At 47.6% G+C, this 25078-nt stretch overlaps 1 protein-coding gene across 18 annotated transcripts in view; it reads right to left on the bottom strand.

Annotated features, from left to right (window-relative positions):
* TLN2 (talin 2) overlaps positions 1-25078 on the bottom strand; it is a 424341-nt gene that overhangs the window by 50235 nt on the left and 349028 nt on the right. For 16 of the 18 annotated variants that reach the window (XM_072738715.1, XM_072738718.1, XM_072738711.1 and 13 more), the window contains 4 exons: positions 16676-16822; positions 12200-12301; positions 9646-9765; positions 2692-2838 (listed from right to left, as the gene is read on the bottom strand). In XM_072738715.1, coding sequence (XP_072594816.1) covers positions 2692-2838; positions 9646-9765; positions 12200-12301; positions 16676-16822 — 516 coding nt within the window. The remainder of the gene's footprint in view (positions 1-2691; positions 2839-9645; positions 9766-12199; positions 12302-16675; positions 16823-25078) is intronic. The other 2 variants (XM_072738723.1, XM_072738724.1) reach the window with 1 other exon arrangement.

Below are 25078 nucleotides of genomic sequence, written 5' to 3'. Positions count from 1 at the left end.
GCTAGAAACCCTTTCCTTTTTTTTTAAATTATTTATTCATGAGAGAGAGAGAGAGAGAGAGAGAGAGAGAGGCGCGCAGAGACACAGGAGGAGGGAGAAGCAGGCTCCATGCCCCCTGGGCCAAAGGCAGGCGCTAAACCGCTGAGCCACCCAGGGATCCCCTAGAAACCCTTTCCTGCCACCTGCCACCCATCACCTCCTCCAGAACACCCTCACTGTTCCTAGAGACACTTCCCTGTAACACAAAGCTAACTCCACCATACCTGTGGGTACAATTTTCCCCTGCTGTCAAGGGAAAATGAGCTCCCTGCACAACCAGTTCAACTTCTCTGGCCTCCCACCACACTCTTGCCACATCAACCAACTCCTTACTTCCCCAAATATCCCCCACCTCTCTTGCAGTGGGTCTGCCCCTGCCTGTTCCCCAGCCACCAACCTGCTCATCCTGCAAAAGCCAGCTCAAAGTCTCCACTGTCCTCATCCAGAAACACAGCTGTGCTTCCTGAGGGTTCCACAGCACTGTCCCTGCCCTCAGGACAGCCCATTTAGCATGGGTTAAAACAGCATGCTTCTGGCTAGTGACTGGAGACTGAGTCTGGAGACAGTCTGGAACTGTCATATTCATCTCTGTGCACACACACCCACCATTCTTGACTATGGCTGGCCCAAAGAAGAGTCTGAAAATACTTCTTGAATGCACTGTTTAAAAACACACTGACAAGGATGAGGAGTTACAGCCTCAGTGAGAGGCACATGGTTTGTATGTTCTCTTCTTCCTGTGTTGCTCAGATCTCAGCAGAGGTGGTGGACACAGCCTAGCAGGCAGGGCAGAGCGCCCACCTCCTGAGCACCTGCTATGTCCCAAGACTAGCCCACAAGGATTGGTTCCTCTTCCTCATTTGCCTGATCCTCCTTCCCAGAGTTAAATGCCACTATGTCCCACCAGGAAGAGTCGGGATGGTACAGAGCTGGCCTGGGAACGAAGTATCCAGTTTCTGGAAAGAATTCCCAGAGGACAGGTGACAAAGGCCAAGACAAGTAATCATGAATCTGGGAGGAACGTTCTCAGCCAGACTGGAAGAAAGAGAATTAATTCAGAAACAGTGTCCTGCCTGCTACAAAAGGCATGCAAGTCAGTGTATTGAGCAGTGACTAGGCCCTAGGGGATGAGGACACAAAGGTGAACGTGTCAAGGGGATCACGGATGGTGGGAAGTTATAGACACAACCAAGCCATGTAAGACACACCAGGTAGAGATGAGAGGACAGGAGCACGTAGCAAGAAAACACTGAAAAGGTTGAGTCTGGCCAGCCCGATTCCCTGCCTGTGAGCCACCAGGTGTCCTACGTCACACCAGGTGTCCTACGTCAGGGACCATCTGCTGGGACAGGCAGGAAGACCGAGAACAGCTCAGGGGGATCATGTTGCTTGGCCCCACTGGCCAACACCATGCAGCCTGGACCACCCCCCCTCCCCTCCTTCGGGTGCCAGCTCCGAGGTCTTCCGCAGGGGAACTTGGCCAGGGTAACTTCAACAACAAGGAAGGGCTTTGAAAGGAGGGAGAGATTCCTCCAGCAGAGAGATTGATTCCGTCCTTCTGTGCTGTCCCAAGGAGGCCTGGGCTGTCCTGTGGGCCGTGGAGACGGCCAGACATCGCTCGGCTTTGGCGAGGGATCACATATAGAGCAGCGTCTGTAACGGCAGCTGCCAGGAGAGGGGACCCCTGTTGCCAGCTTCTAAACAGGGAAGAGCTCTATGTCCTGGGAACCTGAGTGAAGGGAGGGAAAAGCCAGCAAAGCACAGAGGCTTCAGCCTGCACTCCGAGCTGCCTGCACAACAGTGGTCCTGAAAAAGGACTCGGGGAACTAAGCAAAGCAGGAGAGGAGTACACTTCAGAGGGTGAGGTTGGGGAGTGTAAGGCAGCCATGGGAATCAAGAGACGATGAGAACTGGCTTTCTCCAGCAGGGAACTCCGTGGGAGAAGAGTGTCAGAGATGGTTTACAGAGAACAGCAACTAGGATCTATATAATACACAGTCTGGCACTGTGCCAAGCACTTTTACACACATCACCGCATTTCATTCTCACACCCCAGGGGCCAGGCATTGTATTTCTCTGTGCTCATTCTGCAGATGAGGGCATCGAGGCTAGGAAAGGTGAAGTCAGTTGAGCCCCCAGACCCCACACACAACACTGTGGGATTCTCTCCAACAGCTGCTGCTAGAGATCAGCAACCTCCAGCCTGTCCCTGCTCTTTTAACCAAGGTGCCGTGTGACTTCGGGCAGGGTCCTCAATGCTTCCCCCCACTTCACAGTCTGTTCTGGGAGAAAGGTTGTTACACCAACAGAACTTCAGGCCCTTCTTAGTTCCCAGCAACTGGGAGCTTCCCTGAGAAGGAAGCTCAGGGGACAAGTGTCATAAGGGGTAGCAAGGAGGGGCTCCTGGTGCTCATGTGACTTTGATTCCAGTCCTGTCCAGTCTGTCTGCAGGAAAGCCCACCAAGGAGGTGTACCACAAACCAGGGCCCTGACTTTCATGGGATGGTCCCTCTCATGTTCTGAATTACCCCAGACCCCTGAGGTGCCCCCTCCCTGGGGAATCCCTGGGTGAGGGAGGAGACCACCAGACCCGACTGGATCCATTTGGGCTTGGCTTCCTGCTTCTGTCCCTGCCCTGGGGCTGCTCCTTACCTTCTCTGTGACTGCACGGGCACACTCGATGAGCTCCCTTTTGGTGTAGCTGTCTGTGGGGCACACCTGGAGCGCCCCCGCCTTCTGCACCAGGAAGATACAGCCATGGCCCAGGTCTTGCACACGAGTGCGAATCTGGAAGCCGATCTGTGGAGGCAAGCCCAGGGTGGGGAGGGAGAAGCATGATGGATTCTTACCATTGAGGTCTCCCCTGTGTGGAAAATTTTCTCCACGTCCTATGGGAGCCTGGCTAGGAAAATCCCACTGCTCTTGGGAGTCTGTGCTTGCTGGAGTATGGAATTTGGTTGATTTGACTTCCCTTTTTAGAGCCTGTAAAATGCCCAGAGTCCCCAGGAAGCAAGCCTGTGTTTCGTCATCCTAGCCTAATGCCTTTCTGATATTTGTTACTTTTCCTGGTATATTGTTTACTTGTATCCGGAGCCACCTGACAGAAATGGTAGTTAGACGAACTCGGGGGGGGGGGGGGGGGGGGGGGATAATTATTATTCATTCATGCATTTATTGAGTCCCTACTGTGTGTCAGGGCCTCTTCGAAGCAGGGATTGCATTTACTTTTATTTTTTTCTGCACCCAGCCCTAGAGTAATTAGAAGTTGAAAACATAAAGCTTTTGTAAGCAGCATAAAACATTCAGGTTCTTGCAAAATTGGTATGTTTATAATAACACCCCCTTCTTCAGCTGTGTCCCGTGGTGAGGGCCAGCATGCTGGGCCCAGCCTTCCTATCAGGCCAGGTTAAGTTTTCCTTAAAAAGCTACATTTTTAGAGCTAAAGGCTCAGCAGGCACGCATTCTTTTAATGACCCCTGGGGTGTGTGATTATAAAAGGTATTTTGCCTAAAAGAACCCAAATGAGCTCCACTATGGATAGGCTGCCAGCTGTCTCTTTAAGGCGTAATAAATTCCACCTTCCCAAAGTTTGCATTCCTTTTGCTGTTTCACATTAATTTTCATTTTGGTTTGATCAATACGGCTGCCATAAATAATCTGCCCTCCAACCCAGGTAAGCAACTATAAACAAAACACCTTAAGCTTTAAGTTAGTAAGTGTTATTTCCTAAGACTCCATGATAGCAAGAAGCTGTGGCTTCTCCTTCCAGTAAATACCAAGAACAGCTACTAAGATCTCAGGTATGTTGAGTAAAAGCTGGGAGATCTAAATTGCTTAGGTGCTATCTTCCAGCATCATCTGATTTGAGTTCAAGGCAGGGCAGTCTTGGGGTAGTGAAGGGCGCTGCAAATGTTAACTCTGTTATTGAAACACCTAATACTTAAGTGTAAAAAAGTAATTCCCTAAGGCCTAAAGGATGCTTAAATTCACTTAAAAGAAAATTTTCCTGGTTCAGAAGGTGGAGCTTTGCCTCTTTTGGGGTGCTGCCCAAGCTTCACAATCAGGGAGGACTGCTTGTGGACCATCTCCATGTGGAATACAACACGAGGATCATACAAGCTGGCAGCTCTGCAAATCGGCCCACCACTGAGGAGGGGAAAGGCACTCCAGTTCAGCCACCCATCAGCACAAAATGTAGCATTTGTTGGGCATGTCTGCTGGCTTAAACACAAGGCTCGGTTGAAGTAGGGGGGGGGTGCTCCATGAAGGTTGAAAACTAAACCTGGCTATTAAGGCTTTTCAGATCCATGTACTTTAACTCCACACACTTGAGGGTCAGAGCTAATCCACAGGCAAGGGTTGCATGTCAAGATGACCATAGATAGGTCTCTAAATGGCAGGCATTGCTGGGAAAGCCAGGTACGGGGCACTGAGAGGAAGAAACAGAATTTCAAAATAAACGTGACCTCACTAGTTCAACCTCCTCATTGATAGATGAAGAAATGGTGCAGGCTCAGAGAAGTGATGTGATTGGCCCAAGATCACACAGCCAGTGCCTGGCAAAGCCAGATGAGAACCCAGGTTGCTCCTACCAGCACAGCGTTCCACCCATCAGATCAGTGTTTACTAACTTCATTTTTTCACCACTTAGCATCAGTACTACCCTCTACTCTCCCATCACCAAATCTCTCATGGAAATGCAACATGTAAAATTGATATAATTTATTATTAGTATACCCTTCTTCTATAAGCTAAAATTTACATCATTGGCTCCATAAACAGTCAATGAGACTAAGTGAATCAAAGTTTAAAAGTTGGGTTCACAAGACTTATAGAGCCTTAGTCACTGACTCATTTCTGTATTTTGCTTTGGCTGCAGTGTTGAGAAAATCCTGTTCTGTGTATAAAGCAAACAAGAGCAGCTTTCCTGTAGCCCTCTGACCGTAGCAGAGAGCAGCTTATCAGCCTGAGGTCCACATAAAACCACCCAGGGGTTCATGGTAAGGTGCCAGTAGGCTCCCAATGGCTTACTATGTGGCTCAGCCCAGAGTTTATTAAGAAACACACACAGATTTCCCTAATAGTTTCAGAAAGAGTTGTTTGAAAAGTGAGCCTTGAGTCAAATATGCAGAACTTCCAAAGCGCCTCCCTGGGTCAGGGCTCTGAAGAATAAGGTGGGAAACCCCTGTGCTAGGAAGGACCAGGCTGAGAACATTCTCTGTGTCCCACTTCTGCTCCCTGCTCTGAACCACGCCTGGACTTCCTGTCTGCGCAATGGTGGGCACTGGGGTAAGCACAGGCCTCTTAAATCACTCCCACCTGGAGGTGCAAGGGAGAAGGGACCTGCTGCTGCCAGGTCTCAAGCCTGAAACCTATGGGCAGACAGGACATCCTCCATGACATCCTCACACTTCTCAGCCCCCTTGCAAGAGGCCTTGCTATGAAAAACACCTCAACATCCTGGTGCTCAGCCCCTTCCTTGGAGGGGACACCCTGCACGCAGCAAAGGATCCTATAAATGCCTGTGGAGCTGGGACAGTGGTCATTATGGAGGAGACTCCAATTAGGAAGCACAAAGATTAGCACCAGCAAACAAGGGTATAAGCCTAAGATAAAGCAACAGTTGTACAAAGCCTTTGGGGTTCTTAGCCAACCCAGGGCTTGGTCCTGGTGTCGAGCCTGTGCCAGAAGGTAATCACACAATTACCTTCTTGGTGCCCAGAGGCCTCCATGAGGTTTGGCTATGCAACCCTCCTATGTGCTTGGCTGTGCAATCCTATCAGGACAGCCACGTGGGAGGGCATCATGAAGGGCATGTTGAAACAGGCTTCACTTGTTTTCACACACTAAGAGGGGTGAACACAACAGGCAGGGGAGGGATCTCAGGATGCCAGCCCCACCTCTGCTCTCAGCCCTTCACCTACACGGGCAGCACCGGCAGCAGAAAGGCCCATGGGTCCTACTGCTGGCCCAGCCCCTTCCTGGCCACCAACTCCCTGGGTGGGCTGGCTAACGTCCTCTGTTCCTTCATCTATGAAACGGGACAGAACCTGCCCTACGACCCAGGGCTGATGGACCAAGTGAAAGGTTATATGTGAACACATCTCAAAGTAGAAAGCGCCAGGTGAACGTTCACTGCTGTGACAAGAGGCAGCCTGCTGAGGGAAAAGCAGCACAGTCTGTGATGCCCTGGGTTTGAATCCTGATGTTGCTATGTTTCCTTATTTACTCACTCGAAACTTCACTTATTCCAGAAAGTTATTTCAAGTGGCTTCCACACTGACTCTTGTAGCTGGGTGGCCTTGGACAGTTTACACTTCCTGAGCCTCAGTTTGCTAACCTGGGAAATGGGGAAGAAAAAGGATCGTGCGGCTGTGAGGGTAATGGGCTAGCACCCAGCACGGACCTGATGCGTTGTATGGACTTGAACATCTCTATTATTCTTTATCATGGGTACATGGGCTAGCTAAGGGGAGGCGCTTAAAGGGGACAACACAAGCAACACACTCTACTGCAACTTCCCAGAACATTCTATACTGCTGGAGGAACATCTGAGAAAGGGAATGCATTTTTAAGTCTGCCAATGAAAAGGTAAAGGCTTTAAAAACAAGAACTTCTCAAAGTGACACTAAGTTTCTCAGCAAATCTGACCAGCCCCCAGGGTGACTGGACTTACTGCCAGTGTGTATTTTAAAGGAATGTTGCTCAGAGATATTCGACTTGGGGTTTTAAATTGGTGACTGCAGCAAAGCATGACTCAAGCATCAAGAAAAACCCTCAACTCCCTTCTTGCCCAAATAAAAGTAAAATGGGCATCGTCTCCTGGTTTTATGCCTTGGGGGGAAATTGCAAGTCTGGCCTTTATGAAGTTTTGCATCAAGTTTCAATTGGAGGAGGTCTCAGAAATTCAGATCGTCTTTACTGCTGCAAACTAAACAAAACGTACAAATTTTTCTCAGGCTCTCAAAGCAATCACATCTGAAACCCGGTCAAATATCATTTGCCTGGAGAGTTTGTGAATACTGAACAGGCAATAGTGGACGCTGGCTGACAGGCTTTACGTTTCTCCTTTGAAAAAAAAAAAAAAAGGGAAAGAACCATGAGTGCACAACAAAAACAGGGCATCACTTGCCACCTACAAAAAGTGTGTCTTGGAGCGGAAAGTTTTAGAGAATTCTAGTGTAGACACCCATCTCATTTTTGGGAAAAGGCTGTGGTTTTTGCCACAGGCTCTTGACAAATAGTCCTGCCAGCTTTGAAGACATGCAGCATTACAAGTGGTCACAGTAGAGTTTCCTTGGAGACAAAGCTGTAGTCACTAGATCTTTCCCCCCAGCATTTATATTTAGCCCTTATGGCTCACAGGATCTACATTTCCCTCTTTTTTAAAGAAGAACAGTGATCTTAGATTGTGCAGTTGCCTAAGGGTTTTAAACTTTCCTGAAGAAAGTAGTTTTCACAATGATGTTAACGGGGGTTTGAGTTCTCCATGGCAAAAGCAGCAGATAAAGCTCCTGCTTGATGTTCAGAGGGCAGAGCTAGTGCCTCTCCTGTAATTGTCACATTCTGGAAAAGACCAGAATGCTGACTCGGTAGAGCAGCCTGCAGGACTGCAGCAAGGGAGCAGCTTCTTATTTGCCCTGGACAGAAATACTTTCACATGCTGTGATGTGGGGCCCTCTTGGATAGAAAACTAATTCCACAGTCTTGGAATAAAAAACTACATTGCTTTAGGGATCTCCCCAACCTTCTCAGTTTTCTCCTAAATATCTGTCTGGCAAATGCACACAAAGAATTTTCCTTAGCAAGCCACTGGTAATTTTATATTCTCTCTGCCCCTTTTTTGCTCCAGGTCACACTACTCTTGTGTCTGGAATGTAAAATATAACTCAGGACACAATGGTGTAAAGGGAGAATCTTAATGAAAACGTCAGCTGCTACAAACACCGGGCCAGGAACTAAAGTAATTTTGTGCTGTGCTTTCAGTGATACCTTTTCTTTCCTGGCTGCCCTGGCAATATTTTGTATTATGCTTCATGGTCTGGGTTGCAGTAAGAAAATCTGCTTGTTTCACACACAGGCTAGGGAGCTCTGAAGAACTCAGATGTGCAAAGGTATCCATGGATCAGGGGCCTCCTCACTCAGTAACTCAGGTCGGGCAACATCTGAACCCACCAGACGGCCATAGATTCAATTTTTAAAGATTTCTGGAAACAGATCTAAATCTTGCCAAAAGCCTCTTCGTTTTTTCAGTCCTACAAGCCTAACACTTCTTCCTTTTGTCCAAACTGTTCCTTCCTGTAATGTAAGTTCCCTTAGGCTTGTTTAGGAAATTCAAAATTACACAGAATCCTGATATGTGTGGAGGGGGTGTGTGCTGATTTTTCTTTCGGGGTAGTGACTTAACAGACTCATTACAAACACAGTTTTTCATGCTGCAGCCTAAATACTCAATGGAACTAAAATCTACAAGTGCAGGCACTGTTAGAAACCTACGTCATCCCATGCTAGATATATATGTATGCAAGTACATACATATGAAACTCCTGTTTACATGCGTTGTTATGACATGTGTTAGCAAGTGATTTTGTTTTGGGTCATTTCTGCATTATCTCTGGGGGTCTTTGTGAAGACATGCTTAGAATGGACTCCTGGCAGACAGAGCACTAAGTGACTTGGGAACACAGACTGTCACAGCTGTCTACTTCATTTGGGAGTATCATAAACAGGATTTGTGCTTAATAAAAGGCTCCCTGAATGTCACAGAATGCAGTTACCTTCATCTTCCCTGCCATCTACTCCACTATTCTTTATTACAGACTGAGCTCTGTGTCTCTAAGGAGTCATACGGTAGCTCAGCATGGACACCTTCTGCGTGCTAACACAGGCACGGGTGTGATTGGCCATGCACAGCTCCAGCCAGCCTGTTTGCTTCCCAGTGGACCACTTGATTACTCAGGCATATCGGATGTGAAAGGGGGCTCTTAGAAAGTGGCCTCTGGGATTAAACTTTTGCCAAATGACTCTTATGGGTGTAGGCATTCTAAGCAAAGTCTATGTTTGGCTGCTAAGGAAAGCGAGTTTAGGAAAGGCAGGTAGGTGATAAAGAGGAGTCCACAGGAGATGTGGGGGAGGAGGACAGTTTGTAAAAAGCCACCAACAGTAGTCAGGCAAGATTTTGTGTCTCAAAAGTAGGCAATCCAGCCCTTTCTCAGATGGGGCAGTGAAATTTCTTACTTGGCTCTTCCAATAACTGCTGTGAGCCTTTGGAAACCAGGAAAGTCACTGAGGAGGAGGATGTGCTAAGCAAAAAGAAGATGGCAGCGTGTGTTCTGCCCTGGGAGTCAGGCGATGGGCTGGGAGACAGGTAACCGGGCTGACTGCTCTGAACAGAGGGTGTCTGTCTGAAAGCCCGCTTCCCCAGATGGACCTGTTGGCCTCAGAAAGGACAGTGAGCCCTGAGCACAACCTGGGGCTACTGGGTCTGAACCTGGTTTTAGCTATCAGGCCAGAATCTTCTAGGGTGGAGCTAAGCTATGAAGAATCCCCCGGGAGTGGGTACCAGTGTGCATGTGCTTCTCAAGACAGGGGCTTATGGTGGCAGACCTCCTCTGGTTCCGCCGTGGCTGCCGCCATCTGGCCCTGGAGGGCCAGGTGCCCATAGTCACTGGTCATTTGTGAAGCCAGTCCTCCCAACTCCTCCGGGTTAGTAACCGACTTAGTCATCTGGAAAAAGAAAACAAGCAAGACACACACACACACACACACACACACACACAACACACAACACACAACACACAACACACACACACACACAGAAAAAAGCATGAGAACCATGTGTTAATACCACTGGAAGCCAAAGGGTTTCATTCACTTTTAAGCTCTGGGCTTGCATCTGGGGCTGGACACGGGAGGGCAATTCAAGCAAAGCCCATGCTGCAACGTGCACAACAGGCCAGGGCCCCTCTCGGGCCAGCAGGTCCTGGAGGGGCCAGTGGGTGACATGCTAGGCTCAGGCTGTGTAGACCTCCCTCCAACAATGGTCCACCCTTGGGGATGAGTGCGGCAGCCCCAGCCCACCTGGCCCCGAGGGTCACCAGGAGGCTCCCCTAGAGAAGTACAGGGGGCTTGAGCCCCGTACAGGGCACATCCCTGGTCATGTGCTTCTGCAGAGAGCTGACCTGGTCTCTGGGAACCCAGAAGCAGATCCCACATGGGCAAGACAGCATGAGGATAAGGCCTTTAAGGAAATCATGACTGAGAAGTAAGGGGTGAGCCCAATGTCTGGGTGGAGGATATTCTGAGAATACAGCTTCATAGTATGTTTATACCAAAGGATGACAAGGGTTCAGCCACAAATTGGTTAAGAGTACACTGTAGCCTAAACGGTCTAGCTCTTCATTCTTAGGAAGTTCCATTTTTTCCACCTGCTTCATAGAAAAACTTACCTAAATTTGTTCTACCTAACACACCAGTTTTTAGTTTTTCTTTGTCCTCTGACAGAACGTCTCTCAGTGCTCCCAACAGCAGTTTTAACTGCCACCCAGAAAGGTGTCCTCGTCCCTTCTGAGTAAAAGACTTCTCCCCTGCTGTACTTCTTCTCTCTCTTGGTGGCATTAGAAGACCTTGACTTTAAAGGGCTTAAAAAAATATTTTAAATGGTTCCATATCCACTGAGGCTGGACGTGGATGGGTAGCAGTCTAAGGCATGTTTGCCAGGAAATGTCACAGGCTTTCAGGCTTAGGTGTGGGTTCCTAAGGAACATACGCTGAACCCCGAGAGACAGAGAGGCTGCACCTTAGAGCTGCTTCATTTGCACCCTGCCATGGGGAGCACAGTGATTCTGGGGCAACCTGAAGTGGCGATGGGGATCCTTGCCAACTCAGGGTCTGGGCCAGCTAACCTAAGAGCAGCTATGTAGCCCCCAGTGGGGCTACTAAAGAGAATGGACCTGCTGAGAACCTAGGCCAGGAGATGTTCCAGAAACAGGATGAGGCCACTCAAAATATTTTCATCTCCTGCTATGCTGTGCTCCCTGCTCAGAAGACTTGGCACTGCAGGTCTGCCTTATTTGACCTGTGCCTTGTCCCGGAGCCCCCTGAGCAGTACCAGCTTGGGCCTGATTCCAGCTCTTTGAGTCACTGAGATGAGATGGGCACTGCTCCTATTCCTCTTCCCAGCCCAAATCCTATTAAGTAACAATGAGCCTGGCATGATCACAGAGTTTCTAAGGAGGAGTAGCAGCAGCCAGGGAAGCCTTTGTAGTCCAAGCTCAACCTCTAGTGGACACATGACTACATGACAAAATCATCCCGAGGTGCTGGCCGGGTGGGGCAGGAAACACGCCACGGCTTAGTCTGGTGGTCCCTCCAGCTGGGAGGCTACTGAATCTCTCAACTCAGGCTCACGTGGCAGCAGCAGAGAGGCAGCTTCCAAAATTTTATTCCATGACATCTGAGCCTTGGAAGGTCATGAGGAACTTTCTTACTATGTACTCCTATTTATTCTTTGAGGACACCTTTTGTACAACTTTTTAACACATCAGATAGCATTCTCTCTCAATGCCATTTGTACCTAAGATGCATATGATACAATTCTAATGGCAAAATATTTTAGCCAAAAAAAAAGAAGGATGTTGAAAATTGCCTCCAAAGGTTTCATGTCTTCTGTTGTCAGAGATATTATCTTTATGTAATCATGCTGTTTCATTTTGCCTAAAAGACAACCTTACTGTCCAAGTACTGTAACTTGATTTCATTAGACAATTTCTGTTCTACCCCTACGTCTTCTCTTGTATTATAACTTTATAGAAACACCTCAAGTCCTTTGTGAGGTGAATAGGATTTTTTCTTTCCCCTTACCTCCAACTTCCTTCTCATTTTCTCTCCTTCCTTTGTTCGCCTATCCTCATGACCAAGTTACAATTATCTGTAATTCCCTCTTGCAGCTTTTCCATGAAATGGGAGCTCCAGTGGACAGGGTTGTCTGGGCCACAGGCAGCCAGAGAGACCACAGATAAAGGACAGAGCTGGGGCCCAGAAGGAACTAGAAACACGGGGTAGACTCTCTCCAACACAGACCCCAAATTGAAGACTCAGTCGTGGTACTATTGGACACCAGGGCAACTGACAGTGGGTGGGGCCACTCTTTTCCTCTTACCATTTCCTGAGCTGTCACCGCAATGGCTTTGGAGTATTTAACCACAGTCGTCTGATAGTCGACAAATGTTCCCTTTGGTTCTGGAGGAGTGCCTTCATCCAGCTACAGAAGAGAGAAAATGAACCCACAAGTCAGGAGAGGACAGTTGAAGTGTGGGCTATATTTATTAGAATCGGGAACTTTGAAAAATGGAGATGCCCACAGAATTTCTTTGGTTGAGAGTCAAAAGTATAACCGTGATAAGGACTTTAACAGAGATGCAAAGATGGGACTTGGGGTACACAGGCAAGGAGACCCCAAGCCTTGTCTGAGAGGAGAGGGAGGGCATTCCAGAGGAATGACATTTCTGTCAAGTCTTACCAGAGGAGTCTGCTACATACAAAAGGTAGGGAAGGGGTTCCAAGAAGTGGAATAGAGTCCAAGCATAAGGTGGTGGGCCGGGGATCCCTGGGTGGCTCAGTGGTTTAGCACCTGCTTTTGGCCCAGGGCGTGATCCTGGAGTCCCGGGATCAAGTCCCACATCAGGCTCCCTGCATGGAGCCTGCTTCTCTCTCTGCCTGTGTCTCTGCCTCTCTCTCTCTCTCTCTCTCTCTCGGTGTCTCTCATGAATAAACAAATAAAATCTTAAAAAAAAAAAAAAAGGTGGTGGGCCTGAGCTAGACACTTCTAGAGAAGCACGGAATGGCAGAAGATGAGCCTGGAGAGGAGGCCGAACCTACATCATGAAGGGCTTCTCTAGGAATGGTGTAGCCCATAGAGGCCTATACCCTAGAGCCCTCGCTTCTGATCTAAGTTGGGGAAGACAAGAGACTGGAAGAAGTAGGAATAATCTGTTGCTCATCTGACTCTGAGAGCAATAAGAATTTAGAGAGGTGGGAGAGATCACTGTGCAGGGGGCGGCGGGGGGAGAGTTGGGGAGAGTTGGAGCTAGTGGGACAGTGGCTCTGTCCCTTGAAGAGCTAAGGACATATTGGTTCAGAAGACCTGTATTTGAGACCCGGTTCCAGGGCTTGTGAAAAGCCCTCAAGCTGATTGCTTAAATTCTGAGTTTCAGGTCCTTTACTGGAAACTTGATAGCATCAGAAGGTTCTAGTATATACATCAACTGAGACCATACCTGGCCAAGAGCTCCACAAAAGAGGAGATGATGACCAGGATGATGAAGATGATGATAAGGTCAATGATGACTATGATGAAGAAAAATGCAACCCATCTTCACCACCATCATCATCATTGTTACCATCACTGTTGATTGCTGAGAGGTATTCCAGTTGAGGAGACAAAATAAGGAGAAGTGAATATAGGAAGGGTGAGTATAGTGAACAGAAGAGGGGGCTGTTGAGAGCAGTGGGAATGAAGCTGAGCTGTCCAATGAAGAAACTTGAAATCATGAGGAAAATGGTGGGATGCAGAGTATACAATGACATATGTGAGAAGATTGTCCTGGAAGCTCTCTGAGAGATAGTTTGCAGTTGGGGCAGAGACTAGAGGCCACAGGGGCAATTAGGAAATGTTAGATGCAGTCTTCAATCAGAGCTCCGTGTTGCAAGCAGGTGCTAACTACAATATGAGTTGAGGGAACGTATCACTGTAGCCTGTGTGTGATGTGGTTGCTTAGTTTGGGACTATAATTTCCAAAGTATCAACATAGACTCCAGGCTAGATTTTTCTAGGTTTCTTTATTAGGGATATAGCTGCTGCCAAATATCTCCATCATACTATGGGGGCTCTGATAGTCAAATGAGGACTAAGCTATGAGCTCATTCACTCAGTGTAAACTGACTGGGCATCTTCTTTTTTTAAAATTTATTTATTTATAGAGACAGAGACGGGGGGGGGGGCAGAGACACAGGCAGAGGGAGAAGCAGGCTCCACACAGGGAGCCAGATGTGGGACTCAATCCTGGGTCTCCAGGATCACACCCTGGACTGAAGGTGGCGCTAAATCGCTGAGCCACTCGGGCTACCCTGACTGGGCATCTTCCAAGTGTCCAATAATGTGCTGGGAGATTTCATATGAGCTGTGGCCTAACTGCAAACACACCAGGATGCCAGAACTGGAGGGCAGCATAGGACACCACCTGCTAGTCTGAAGACAATGAGAAAGATTAAGAACAAAGGGGTCAATTTTTGTGGATTTCAAATTTAGTTAGTTCAAAGAACTTGCCTTTATTCTGGGATTATAGCCTTCCTACTTTTTTTTGAGGGGGGATGTTAACATGACCTTTCTTATACGAAATAGTAATGATGCACACAGCAGGATTTTTTGTTTCTTTAACCTCCTTCCCTGGTCAAAAAAGAAGAAAAAACTACCATCACCACCAATACCAAACAACCCAAACAAAGAAGCAAACAAAGAAAAGGTAGTGGGTCACAAAATCCCCAAGACTGAGAACCACTAACATCATTGAATAGGGAAACCAAGCTTCAGAGAGCTTTGTCCAAGGTCACCCGGAAACCTGATTACTTCATATTAACCTATTACTTCCCAAACTTCCAGGTGCCTAAACACAGAGAGAGAATTCCAGGAAGAACCCCACAGCTGGAGCACCAAAAGTGGCATATATTATGTCCAACTTAGAGTCAACTTTGGGTACACTCATTTTTTCTGCCAGTCACTCTATGCCTTTGAGAATTTCTGACAATGATGCTAACGGGCTATCAATGTTGAAACAAATTAACCCAAACTCAGGAAATGCCCAATTTCTAACATGTCACTGCTTAGGGGCTCAAAGGCCCTGGAATATCACTTAATACAGAATATGCAGCAATGGGCAGGTTGGGGTAGGCTCAACGAAGGGAGAATGGAGAAGAGGCATTGAGTAGAAACTTAAGTGTAGGTCTGGGTAGACAGGAGTTTAGGGGTACCAATAAAACCCTGGCATTCTGTATGCTCTGCAGAATGCAGGATCTTTCCTTTGTTCCTGGCCTCTGTGGCTCCTGTCATTGGCAGTTCCTAATTATTGCTCTCAGGTAATGCCAGACTTCTCTCCCAGCCTTTCCAAAAGAATCACGTGTGTCCTGGGCTGAGTCAGAGCGCAGCTGTCACACCACTGACATCAGACAGTACAAAAGCTGCTTTCTTTACTGAAAATCCCTCTTGATATGCAAGGTTCAGCGACTATCAAAAAAAAGACTTCAAGAATCTGACTTCCATATTCCATAGATTTATGGAACTCTTCCCTATCATTAGTCATTTGGAAAAATACCTTCTCCTAGGAAGAAAAGTTGTCATTTGAATTTCTAATTTGCGTTGAGAAAACTTGAGCTCCATTAATTTAATATCCTCGGTAGACATATGGCTTAACTTTCAAAGCGCTGGTATTCTGAAAACCAAACAAACCTACTGAAACTTACCCAAAGGCCTTTAGAAAGTGGGAAATTTCACTCATTTTCTGCCAAACTGTCCATATTTGAGGCACAAGAAGCCCACAGCAGGAATTACTAGAGTGATTTGACAAGGCATGCCTGGGGTCTCTAAAGGAACCCCTGGCATCCCCGCCCAGCTTGTGACTCTCAGTCTGAAAATGACTGTGTAATGTTTAAGTGAAATTATCCTAATTATAGTTTCAGGCTATCACCTCTTTATGGAGATATGAACCAACCAATCTACTCTAAATTAGCAATTAAAGACCACTTATTATCCTGAAAGCCATAATAATGCATTCACAATCTGACAATGGACATTTCAAAACACAAAAATCTGAAATTCTTGGCTGTGCTATCACAGAATGGAAATTAGATGTTGATGAACAATTGTTAATTTTAATGACTATCAAACTGACATGACTAGCAAAGGATTCCTTGGGGGAAAGAGCAGGAGATATTCTCTAGTCACACTTCTCTATTCCTCCAACTCAACCGAGCAGTCATTAGAGAAGAAATGATTCTCATGCTATCTCCTATGCCCATTGCTGGCAAGAGTTCACAATGGGCTTTCACATGTACTACCTTCTGTGCTTTCTACATCTGGCTCCCAAAACCATGTGGAAATTTAAAAGATCTAGAGATTCCTAGGCTCAACTCCACAGAAATGTCAATTTATTGGGTAGGGCCTAGGAACAGCACGATTCCAAAGTAGCCATTACAAAGACCAGCCCTTGGGAATCCCTTCATTATTTCCCTTTGTAATCTGTTTTTGTGAAAAAAAGAAGGGAGGTAAATACCTATCTTCATTTTATAAGGGAAGGAACCCATGATACCTTCTCCATCTCCAGTATTTTTCCCCCATGTAAAACGAAGGCAGGGTGAGAGTGGTTTACAAAAGTAATGAATGAATAATCAAGAATGAATAACATGTCGGACGGAGACAGGATGTGTGTAAAATGATTGGAACCCTCAGGAAAAGAGAGGGTCACTAGCATCTGCTTTGACTGATCATTCCTGAGAGAAAAGCACCTGGGGAGCACGTGTGAGGGAAACCGAGGAGGAATTGGGGCCAAGAGGTGAAGGTAAGCATCTGGGCACCCAGGCCTACCTTGCTCATGGCCTCTGCAATGGCGTCAACCATGCCTCCCACCAGCCCCACTTCACTGGCGGCTTCATTCAGTGTCACCATGATGTCATCTACAGCCTCCTTCATGAGCTGGGCAGCCTCTGTGATGGCATCGTGGGTGTGCTGAGCCTAAGAAGGTAAAGGAGAAAAAGGACAGTGAGGGGTTTCCATAAGCTGAAGAAAATGGTGCTCACTCTCCTCAGAGATAACTGCACTTCTTTTAAGTATAACCATGAAAAGTATCATATAAAACTATATCCCTATTATGGAGCACAATAGTGATTCTAGAATCTTCCTTTTCTTCTGTTGGTACATTTGTTTGCAAAATCACTACAAAGCAGGGAGAAAAATGACATCTTTTTATATTCAAAAGGAAAAATAAAATTGTAGTATCAAATAGCATCTTCTGCGGGGCCAGTTTTATGTTAGTCTGTTCAGGATGGTAGGAAGAGAATGCCACTGATTCCCAATGACAAGAGCTTACAGGTTTAATTTAAAAAAAATCCTAATATAAAGGAAAAACATGTTCATAACAAGTGTACTTCTTGTCAAAGCTGCCTAACACACTAGATTTCTTCCCACAAATTAGGTTGGATTATGTAAATGTAGCGACATAGAGAAGAAATCTGCAGAAAAATGAATGGGCTTTGGAATTATGTCACAGGTTACACTGCCATGAGGTTGGAGGGACAAGTGAGCAAAGTTCTCCAGGGTCAGATGTTCTGCAGGCAGTCTCACGAGCGCTCACAAGCTCTCCCTGACTATAACTCGGACATGTTCCAACACCTGCTGGAATTCCACATGTGTGTCAAGCACAGAAGTGCTGGGTAGATGAATGAATGAAAAGATGAAACAGTGAAGGTGCCAGGCTCCCTGAAAAACATCTCCAGTGGTAGTAAGATGCAGGAGAAGGAGCCAAAGTCCTGGCACCAGAAAAGTTGGGTTCTAGCTCTGGATCCACCTCTTACTAGCTAAGTGGTCCTGAGTGTGGTTTCCTCAGCACAATGGGAATTATCATAACTGTGCTTGCAGCAGAATTCTCCTGAGATGCTATGGATGAATGTATGGTATATTTATAATCTGAGCAGTCTAGGAGTAGGTGCTTGAGCCTAGGGAAGCTGGACCTAATGTCAGTTAGTTAGCATCAGGATCACACTGCTCCAGGCTCTGGGGACCCCCACGCAGTGGCCATGGCTGTCCTGAAGAGGCTGTGTGAGCCTCAGGAACGGGCCCTGTGTGGAACTGAAATCCATGGCAAACCAGAGGTCTTTCAAAATGACATCTGATGAGACATGAAATATGCAGATCGTGGATGGTGACCTCGAGGCAACTGTGTCAGGATGCAAATGCTAATTATTGACCATTACAACTAAAATTAATTGAGAAGTTAACAGTGACACATAGCCTTAAGGAAGAAAGATCCCTTGACTCTTTTCTTACCTATGATGGGAAGTCCCTCATTGGACCTCTTTCCTCCACCCCCTTCGCCGGCACAGTCCGGGCTTCCATCCAGTGGCTTCCTCATGGCTCTGACCTCTCACCCTCAGCCTGCAGCAGCTGGGTCTATTCTGTTCGCCTTCTCTGTTTGCCCCATGCAAATCCTAGCCCTCTTTCAAGGCCTGGCCTAAACACCACCTCCTCGGGTGACTTTGTCCTCATGCTGTCACTGGCCTTCCTTTGGATTCCTACAGCCTTGAGAACCAACTCTAGAGTCAAAGAGTCATCAGAGGTGAAGGCCTCAGAAGGATGCGGGGAAAGTGAGCTTCAGTTCTGGAACACGATATAGCTTCTGCTTGGCTCTCTCTCAGGACAGCTGCCTGTGAAGTCCTTGGCCTCTGTGTAAGGAGGCTGGCTGTCTCGAGGCTGTGTGCTGGGCAGACCGCACGGTAAGACCACAGAGAGGTACAAAGGGCTGCCCACGGAGCCCCAGGTCCTGAACACCTCAGTGATTTTAAGTCAGACATGGACCTGGGAGTGAGTGAACGTCAGGTCACTCAAGCCCCAGCTATCACCTGGCAGCAGTGGCAGGAGGGACTCTGAGTGAGAACCACCTCATTGGGCTCAGTGGGTCTGTAGATCCACCAGAGATCATTCTAAGATGGTGTTGTTTTATGTCACTAAGTTTTAGGATGGCTTGTTTGCAGCAACAGCTAACTGTGACAGCCTCTAAGAAGGGCTCCTAAGCCAGCCTTGGGGTCAGAGAAGACTCCTCAGAGGAGGTGTCCTGGCTGAAGAGGAGACCTGGAGGAAGAATCCAGCATCTGGTAGAGTTGGCAGGGTGAAGAGAGGAGGAAAGGGAGAGGGTGCTGGGCAGAGGACACAGCCTGTACAAAGGTCCAGAGGCAGAAAGGATACAGACTGTGACGATTAGCTGAGAAACGTACTGTGTGCAAAGTGTTGGGCATGGTGCCTGGCACACAGCTCCTGCCCCCTTGCATTATCTCTCAATGAATCCAGCCCCCTCTCCACAAGACTGCGTGCTCCTTGCCACCAGTGGGCTTTCCTTCCCTCCAGAAGCAGTGTTCACAGGAAATGAAGGGTTTGATCAAGTCACCAGGTGGGGCTCATGTAAAGGGTGAAACATTCCCTTTTCACAGGTATTCACAGGTAATTTTTCTTTCTTTTCTTCTTCTTTTTTTTTACAAGAATGGATAACCTTCACGGGCTGTTGGTGCAAAATTTTCCTCTGGAGAGGTTGTGTAGAAATAAATGGAACCATCTGTTTTGATGCTGCCAAACAGGCATGGATCACAAGAGCTGAGGGCAGAGACAGGGCTTGTGGGGGAGTCAGAACAGGGCTTGGGCCTCCCTCCCTGCCTTCAAGCCCTCAGCTGGCCTCACTCAGGCTCTTCGGACTAGACCAAGAATCCTCGACCATATCCAGGTGAATGCAGGCAGGAGGCCCAGGGCTAGTGTGTACTTTATACATTGCAAGAGTCAGCTATGGGCCCAATGTGACTGTCAATCCAGTTGCAAAACCTATGTTTTTATGTCTTGGGTCAAGTATTTTAGCATTTGACTGACAATGCTTCCTTCTGAGTGACAGGCAGGGAACCAGGAACAACAATAAATATCAGAGCCAGGAATAGCAGGAAGGATAGCTGCTACCCTTCCCAAGGGCCTCCTCTGCGTCAGGTACTGTTCATCACCGGTGTTCATCACCATTGTGCACATCCTCTTCATCCTCACAGCCCACCAGAAGGCAAGAGTTGGCTAACAGCTCTGCCAGGGACCCCTCTGATGATCACAGTCTGAAAATGAGAGCTTAAGCACTAAAGCTTTTGGATCTGGTGGACAACCAGTGCCACTGACTGGCTGGCCATCTGCTGAACTGATGCCACTGGTCAAAAGGAAACTGAGCAGATGGCCAGATCAGGCCAAATTTATCAGCACTACTGAAGAAGCAAACCTCAACATAAGGAATATGGCATCTACCAAGGGAAGTTTCAGCCTTTCCCCCCCAAATGGGGGTACTTTTTTTTTTTATGATAGTCACAGAGAGAGAGAGAGAGAGAGAGAGAGAGAGAGAGAGGCAGGCAGAGACATAGGCAGAGGGAGAAGCAGGCTCCATGCACCGGGAGCCCGACATGGGATTCGATCCCGGATCTCCAGGATCGCGCCCTGGGCAAAAGGCAGGCGCTAAACCGCTGCACCACCCAGGGATCCCCCAAATGGGGGTACTTTTAAACAGAGTGATGGCACCTGCATGCCATGTGGCAAAGGCAAAAGGGGCCATAGGACTAGCTACCACTCCGGAAGTTGGCTGCGCCCCCCTCATTCCTTCCTCTGCCTCTCAGCATCAACCCGGCCTCTAGCTCTCTTGGCTCCATCTGCCATTGTGCACTCCATTCTCACCCGTGAACTTGTTGCCAGCCATGGTCCCAAATCTGCTCAGGACCTAGCCTGTATATGACTTCCAGCACCTGGTAGCTTGCTGCCACATGAGCCCAACCCTGGAAGCTCACCCAGGTTGGAATAGTGAAATATCTGGATGATCTTTGTTGTAGGTTCCTAGGAGGGAGCCTTTAAGTGCCTAGCATTTCCCAAGTGATCAAGGACTGCCTCTGCTATTATTCACGGTGGGTGCCCTGAACCAGACATTAGTTTAGGCTAAGAAAGTGACTCCTGGTGGCTTATGGGCAGTTTCAGGACGGGAGCTGGCCATGCTGGACAGACCAACCGTGTGACTAGAGGGTTGTGGCTTTGAGCAAAAGAGTTATCAGCCTGACCTCTGGGGACCTCAGGGGACCTCACGGGGCTGTAAACTGAATCACTGATCATGAGACTAAATTCAATCAATCATGCCTACATAATGAAATCCAAATAAAATTCTGGGCGGCAAAGTTGCAGTGAGCTTCCCCAGTTGGTGATGCATAGCATTAAGCGGAGACGGTGACACATCCTTGGGACATGTTTAGGACTCTCATAGACTTTGCCTTCTGAATGTCTCTTCTTTTGGCAGGTTTGTAGCCTTTACAATAACATGGTGAAAGGAGAGCAATTTCTCAAGTTCTGGGAGTCATTCTAGCACATTATTGAACCTGAGGGGGTAGAGAGAACCTATTGAATTTGGAGTCACCTGGTCAGAGTGAGGATGGCCTGGGAACTCTGGAGCTTATGATTGGTGCCTGAAGTGAGGGCAATGCCTTTAACCTGGGAAATCTAACCTAACGCCAGAATTGCACTGCCCCAGGTACTGCCCCCCTCCCACCCCCTCGCAGTGGCTACAGCTGTCCTGACACTCCTCAGGGGAGACGACCCTTCCAAAGTCCTGCGAAATTACACCTTCACTTTGGTAGATAGAAGGTAAGGAGGCCACTGAGGGAAGGTAAATGGCAACTCTTTTAACTGACTAGCTGAAAAAAAAGAATTCTAAGGGGGAGGCTGTGTGAGCCACATGAACTGACTCAGTCTGTGGCACTGAAGAGTCATGGGAATCAAGAAAAGGCCTTCCATATGACCTCTGATGAGATGTGCATTGGTCAGATCTTGGGTGGTTGTCTTGAGTGTGTCAGGAAGGCACAGCTCACGCTCTCAGGGATGTGATGGAAGAAACTGGTAATTTAGGTTGATTGCTGATTTCATGGTACAGAGAAGGTAAAACATAAAATGTGCAGATTGCTTTATTTTGATGATGGAAGTCTGAAAGGTGACATTTCCTGCACATTACCCTCTAGAGAGAGCACCTCATACAAATATTGATGAGAAAGGTAAAATTGGAAGGTGTGTATTTCTCTAAATTCCACTTCAATAAGATGATCACTGGTGGCACAAAAATGTCAGCAATTCTATACATCCATATTAAAGCCAAGTGCACATTTCCGGGGAGAAGTGAGTGCTGCTTGCCAAGTGTCTGCTATCCTATATGGGCTGAGCTGCTATTCTATATGGGCTGAGGAAGGTACAAGAGGCAAGTTCTGGGGGCGACAGCATTAAACCACAACACTGCTCTCTTGACTCCCTGGAAAATGTAAAGGACACTTTCTCCACACTGGGGCAATCCAAACCTACAAAAAACACATCCTTGCTCTTGGCTGTCCCAGAAACAATGACCTGCCCATCTGCTTGTGTAGCCTGCTCTCCCTTCCCTCTGCATATTTAAGTCACAGATCCTTAAAGGGTCAGCTGAGAGTCTGTGAAGCCTCCTCCCATTACCCCAAGCCTCTCCCTGGGCCACTTCCTCCAACTCCAATGGCAAACCTCACCTCTACCCCACAGCCGCATCCAAATCACACATGCCAGCCACCTGAGCACACTAGTTTCAGACACCCAAAGACACAGTAGGCGCTCAATTAAGGCCTGCTTAAAAGCCCAACAGCCATCTGGGAAGTAGACTCAGAAGGCTCAACAATGAGGTCATTATTTTAGATTCTGGAGGGGCTCCTTGTTACTGCTCCTCACAGCACAACCCAGGAGAAAAATCAAACTCGGTTCTTTTTTGGAAACATGTCTGAAGTCTACCTCCAAGGGAGCCTTATTTCTGGATTATAGTGCTTCAACTACAAAGCCCAGTAGAGCAGACACAGACATCACAGCAATTTGGAAAATGGGAGAAGGCTACAGGGGGCTGGGGGACACACATCAATGTGAGCAGAAGGGAAACAAAGGCAACCAATAATTAGAACTGCCCAACAGCGCACAGGGCTGTATATCTGCTGCAGGAGAAGAAGGAGGGGCCCTTTAAGGAGAATGTAAGAAGGAACTGAGTGGGATAGGGCTGAGTGTGGAAGGGAGGTCTCGGGGGGTATAGAATGAGCATAGAAGGGGGCTCAGTGGGGTGAGGGTTAGGCTACACAGCAAATGCCTTGTAATCATTGGACTCATTAACACCAGACTCTGGGGCTGTCACTTTTTTCTTTTTTTAAAAAAATACCTACTGTGTCAGGCACATTATCTCAGTCAATCTCTATAACAACCCCCGAGAGGTATTCATTATTAACCCCACTGTTTAGATGAGGAAGCAACGAAATGAAGTAATTTGCTAGCAAGAGACAGAACTGGGATTTGAGTCCAATTACATGGATTCCAAAGCTTATCCTCTTTTCTACCACATCAGAGCCAGCGATGATCATTTAACTGCATTTTCTTTGCAAACAGTGACACACAGCATCTAACACATACATACACCTAAGACCTAGCAAGTAACCCCTAGGAAATGTTTGCCCAAAGAATAGTACCCATGGTGACGGAGTCTATGCAATAAGCCTCTTAGGAAAGGACCTAAAAACCCGCTTGTAGTGTCCTAGGCATCCCTTGCGAGGAGCCTGTCAGGGTCTGTGGACAGAGCGCAGGTGGAATGCAGGATGCCAGGGAGGGGAGACACACACATACCCATCCTGCCTTCCCTCACCATGTCTCAGCCTGTCCCCAATGTGTCAGGTCAGTCACGGAAAACTGGCCCATTCTCGTGTTCTGCCCCCACTTCCAAGCAGAGGATGTCCTCTAAAGCTTATAGTGCAGGCTGCACATGCTCCCAAACCAGGAGTTTCTTGGTATAAAACAGAGCTCCACAAGGAGCTCTGACCTTGTGGTCTAAGCAGATGTGCTAATAGCTAAACAAAACAAAACAAGACAAACAAACAAAAAACCCAGAGAACTCCTAATCTGGATTATTCTGCAGGGAATGAAATCCTCTTGGGTCAGGGTGGAGGAGCTATCTGGCACTGATTCTCAGAAAAAAAGAGACCCTTGAACTGGATCCAGAAGGCAAGTCCTGGCTCCCCCAGTGTGGGGCAGGTGCAAAGTGGGCTGGGCCTACTTGGGCACCTATCTCTCAGCTGTCAGCCAAAAGGGCACTCTCGTTCTTGCTGATCAACCTCCCCATTTCAGCAACAAGGCTTCTTTCTTTCCGGGACACTGAGAACAACCTGAGGGCACTGGCTGGCTCTCAATATTTTTAGCATCCCAAGAGTTAGGCTCTTAAGAGCTGCCAGATACTTGGCTGGAAAAATTGAACACAGAAAATGCAAGTCTAAGACATCATTCATGCCACTACCAGAATGGTTGTTTCTCAGCCCTGGATAGGTTGCCGCACTGCTGACAGTAAAGCCCAAGCTCCTTAAGAATGTGGGAGAGGAGATCTGTCACAACACAGCCCTATCTATCCCCCCACCTGCTGTCCCCACTCTGCATGCTCCACACACATTGGATGGCGCGCTGTTCTCTAAAGATACTGCAATCCTCTTACGACCCCATGTATTCCTCTGTATATGCTGTTCCTCCTTGCTGGCATGCCTCAAGCTACCCTTATGTGCCAAGTAACTTCCTTTTCTGAGACTGACTAGTCACAGGTCACCTCTTCCCTGTAATTTTGCTTGACCTCCCTCCAGCCCTTGCTTTGGGCAGTGGGCCAGTGTTTCCATAGGGTGCAGGTTCAGTCCTGACTCCACATCCACCTGTCCTGCGATGTGCAACAACTTACCTAAGCAGTCGCAGTTCTCATATCTGTGCACTGGGAACCTCCTTATACCATGGGAGTTTTAGGAGATTAAATATCAAGAGGATATAAGGTATGAGAGGTGGTGCAGAACCAGGACTCAGTAACTTTGAGCTCTCAAATTACTATTTTGTGATTCTGGTTCTTAATCTAGAGTATTCTCTGCTGTACCACGTTATTGATGTGTAGACCTGAGAGCTGCAACAAAGCATGCTAAAAAGAATACGTACATAATAGGGATTCCTATTGCTCAGAGGCAAGTATCCTGCACAGATTGTTCCAGTCCGTGTTCCTGCAATGTAGTCTGCTTAGGTGAGGACCCAGGGAGTTTAGATGGACTATGTGGAGGCATTTGCTAGAAGGTATAAATAGCAGGAGGAGCCTCAAACCTCCTCTCAAGGTATCAGAACCCTGGGGGAACTTAAAGCACAGAGGGCTTCAATAAGGGA

Source organism: Vulpes vulpes, chromosome 15 (genome assembly GCF_048418805.1).
Source record: "Vulpes vulpes isolate BD-2025 chromosome 15, VulVul3, whole genome shotgun sequence".
Classification (NCBI taxonomy): domain Eukaryota; kingdom Metazoa; phylum Chordata; class Mammalia; order Carnivora; family Canidae; genus Vulpes; species Vulpes vulpes.
Note: the sequence above shows the minus strand (reverse complement) of the source record. Positions and strands in the feature narration are given on the sequence as shown.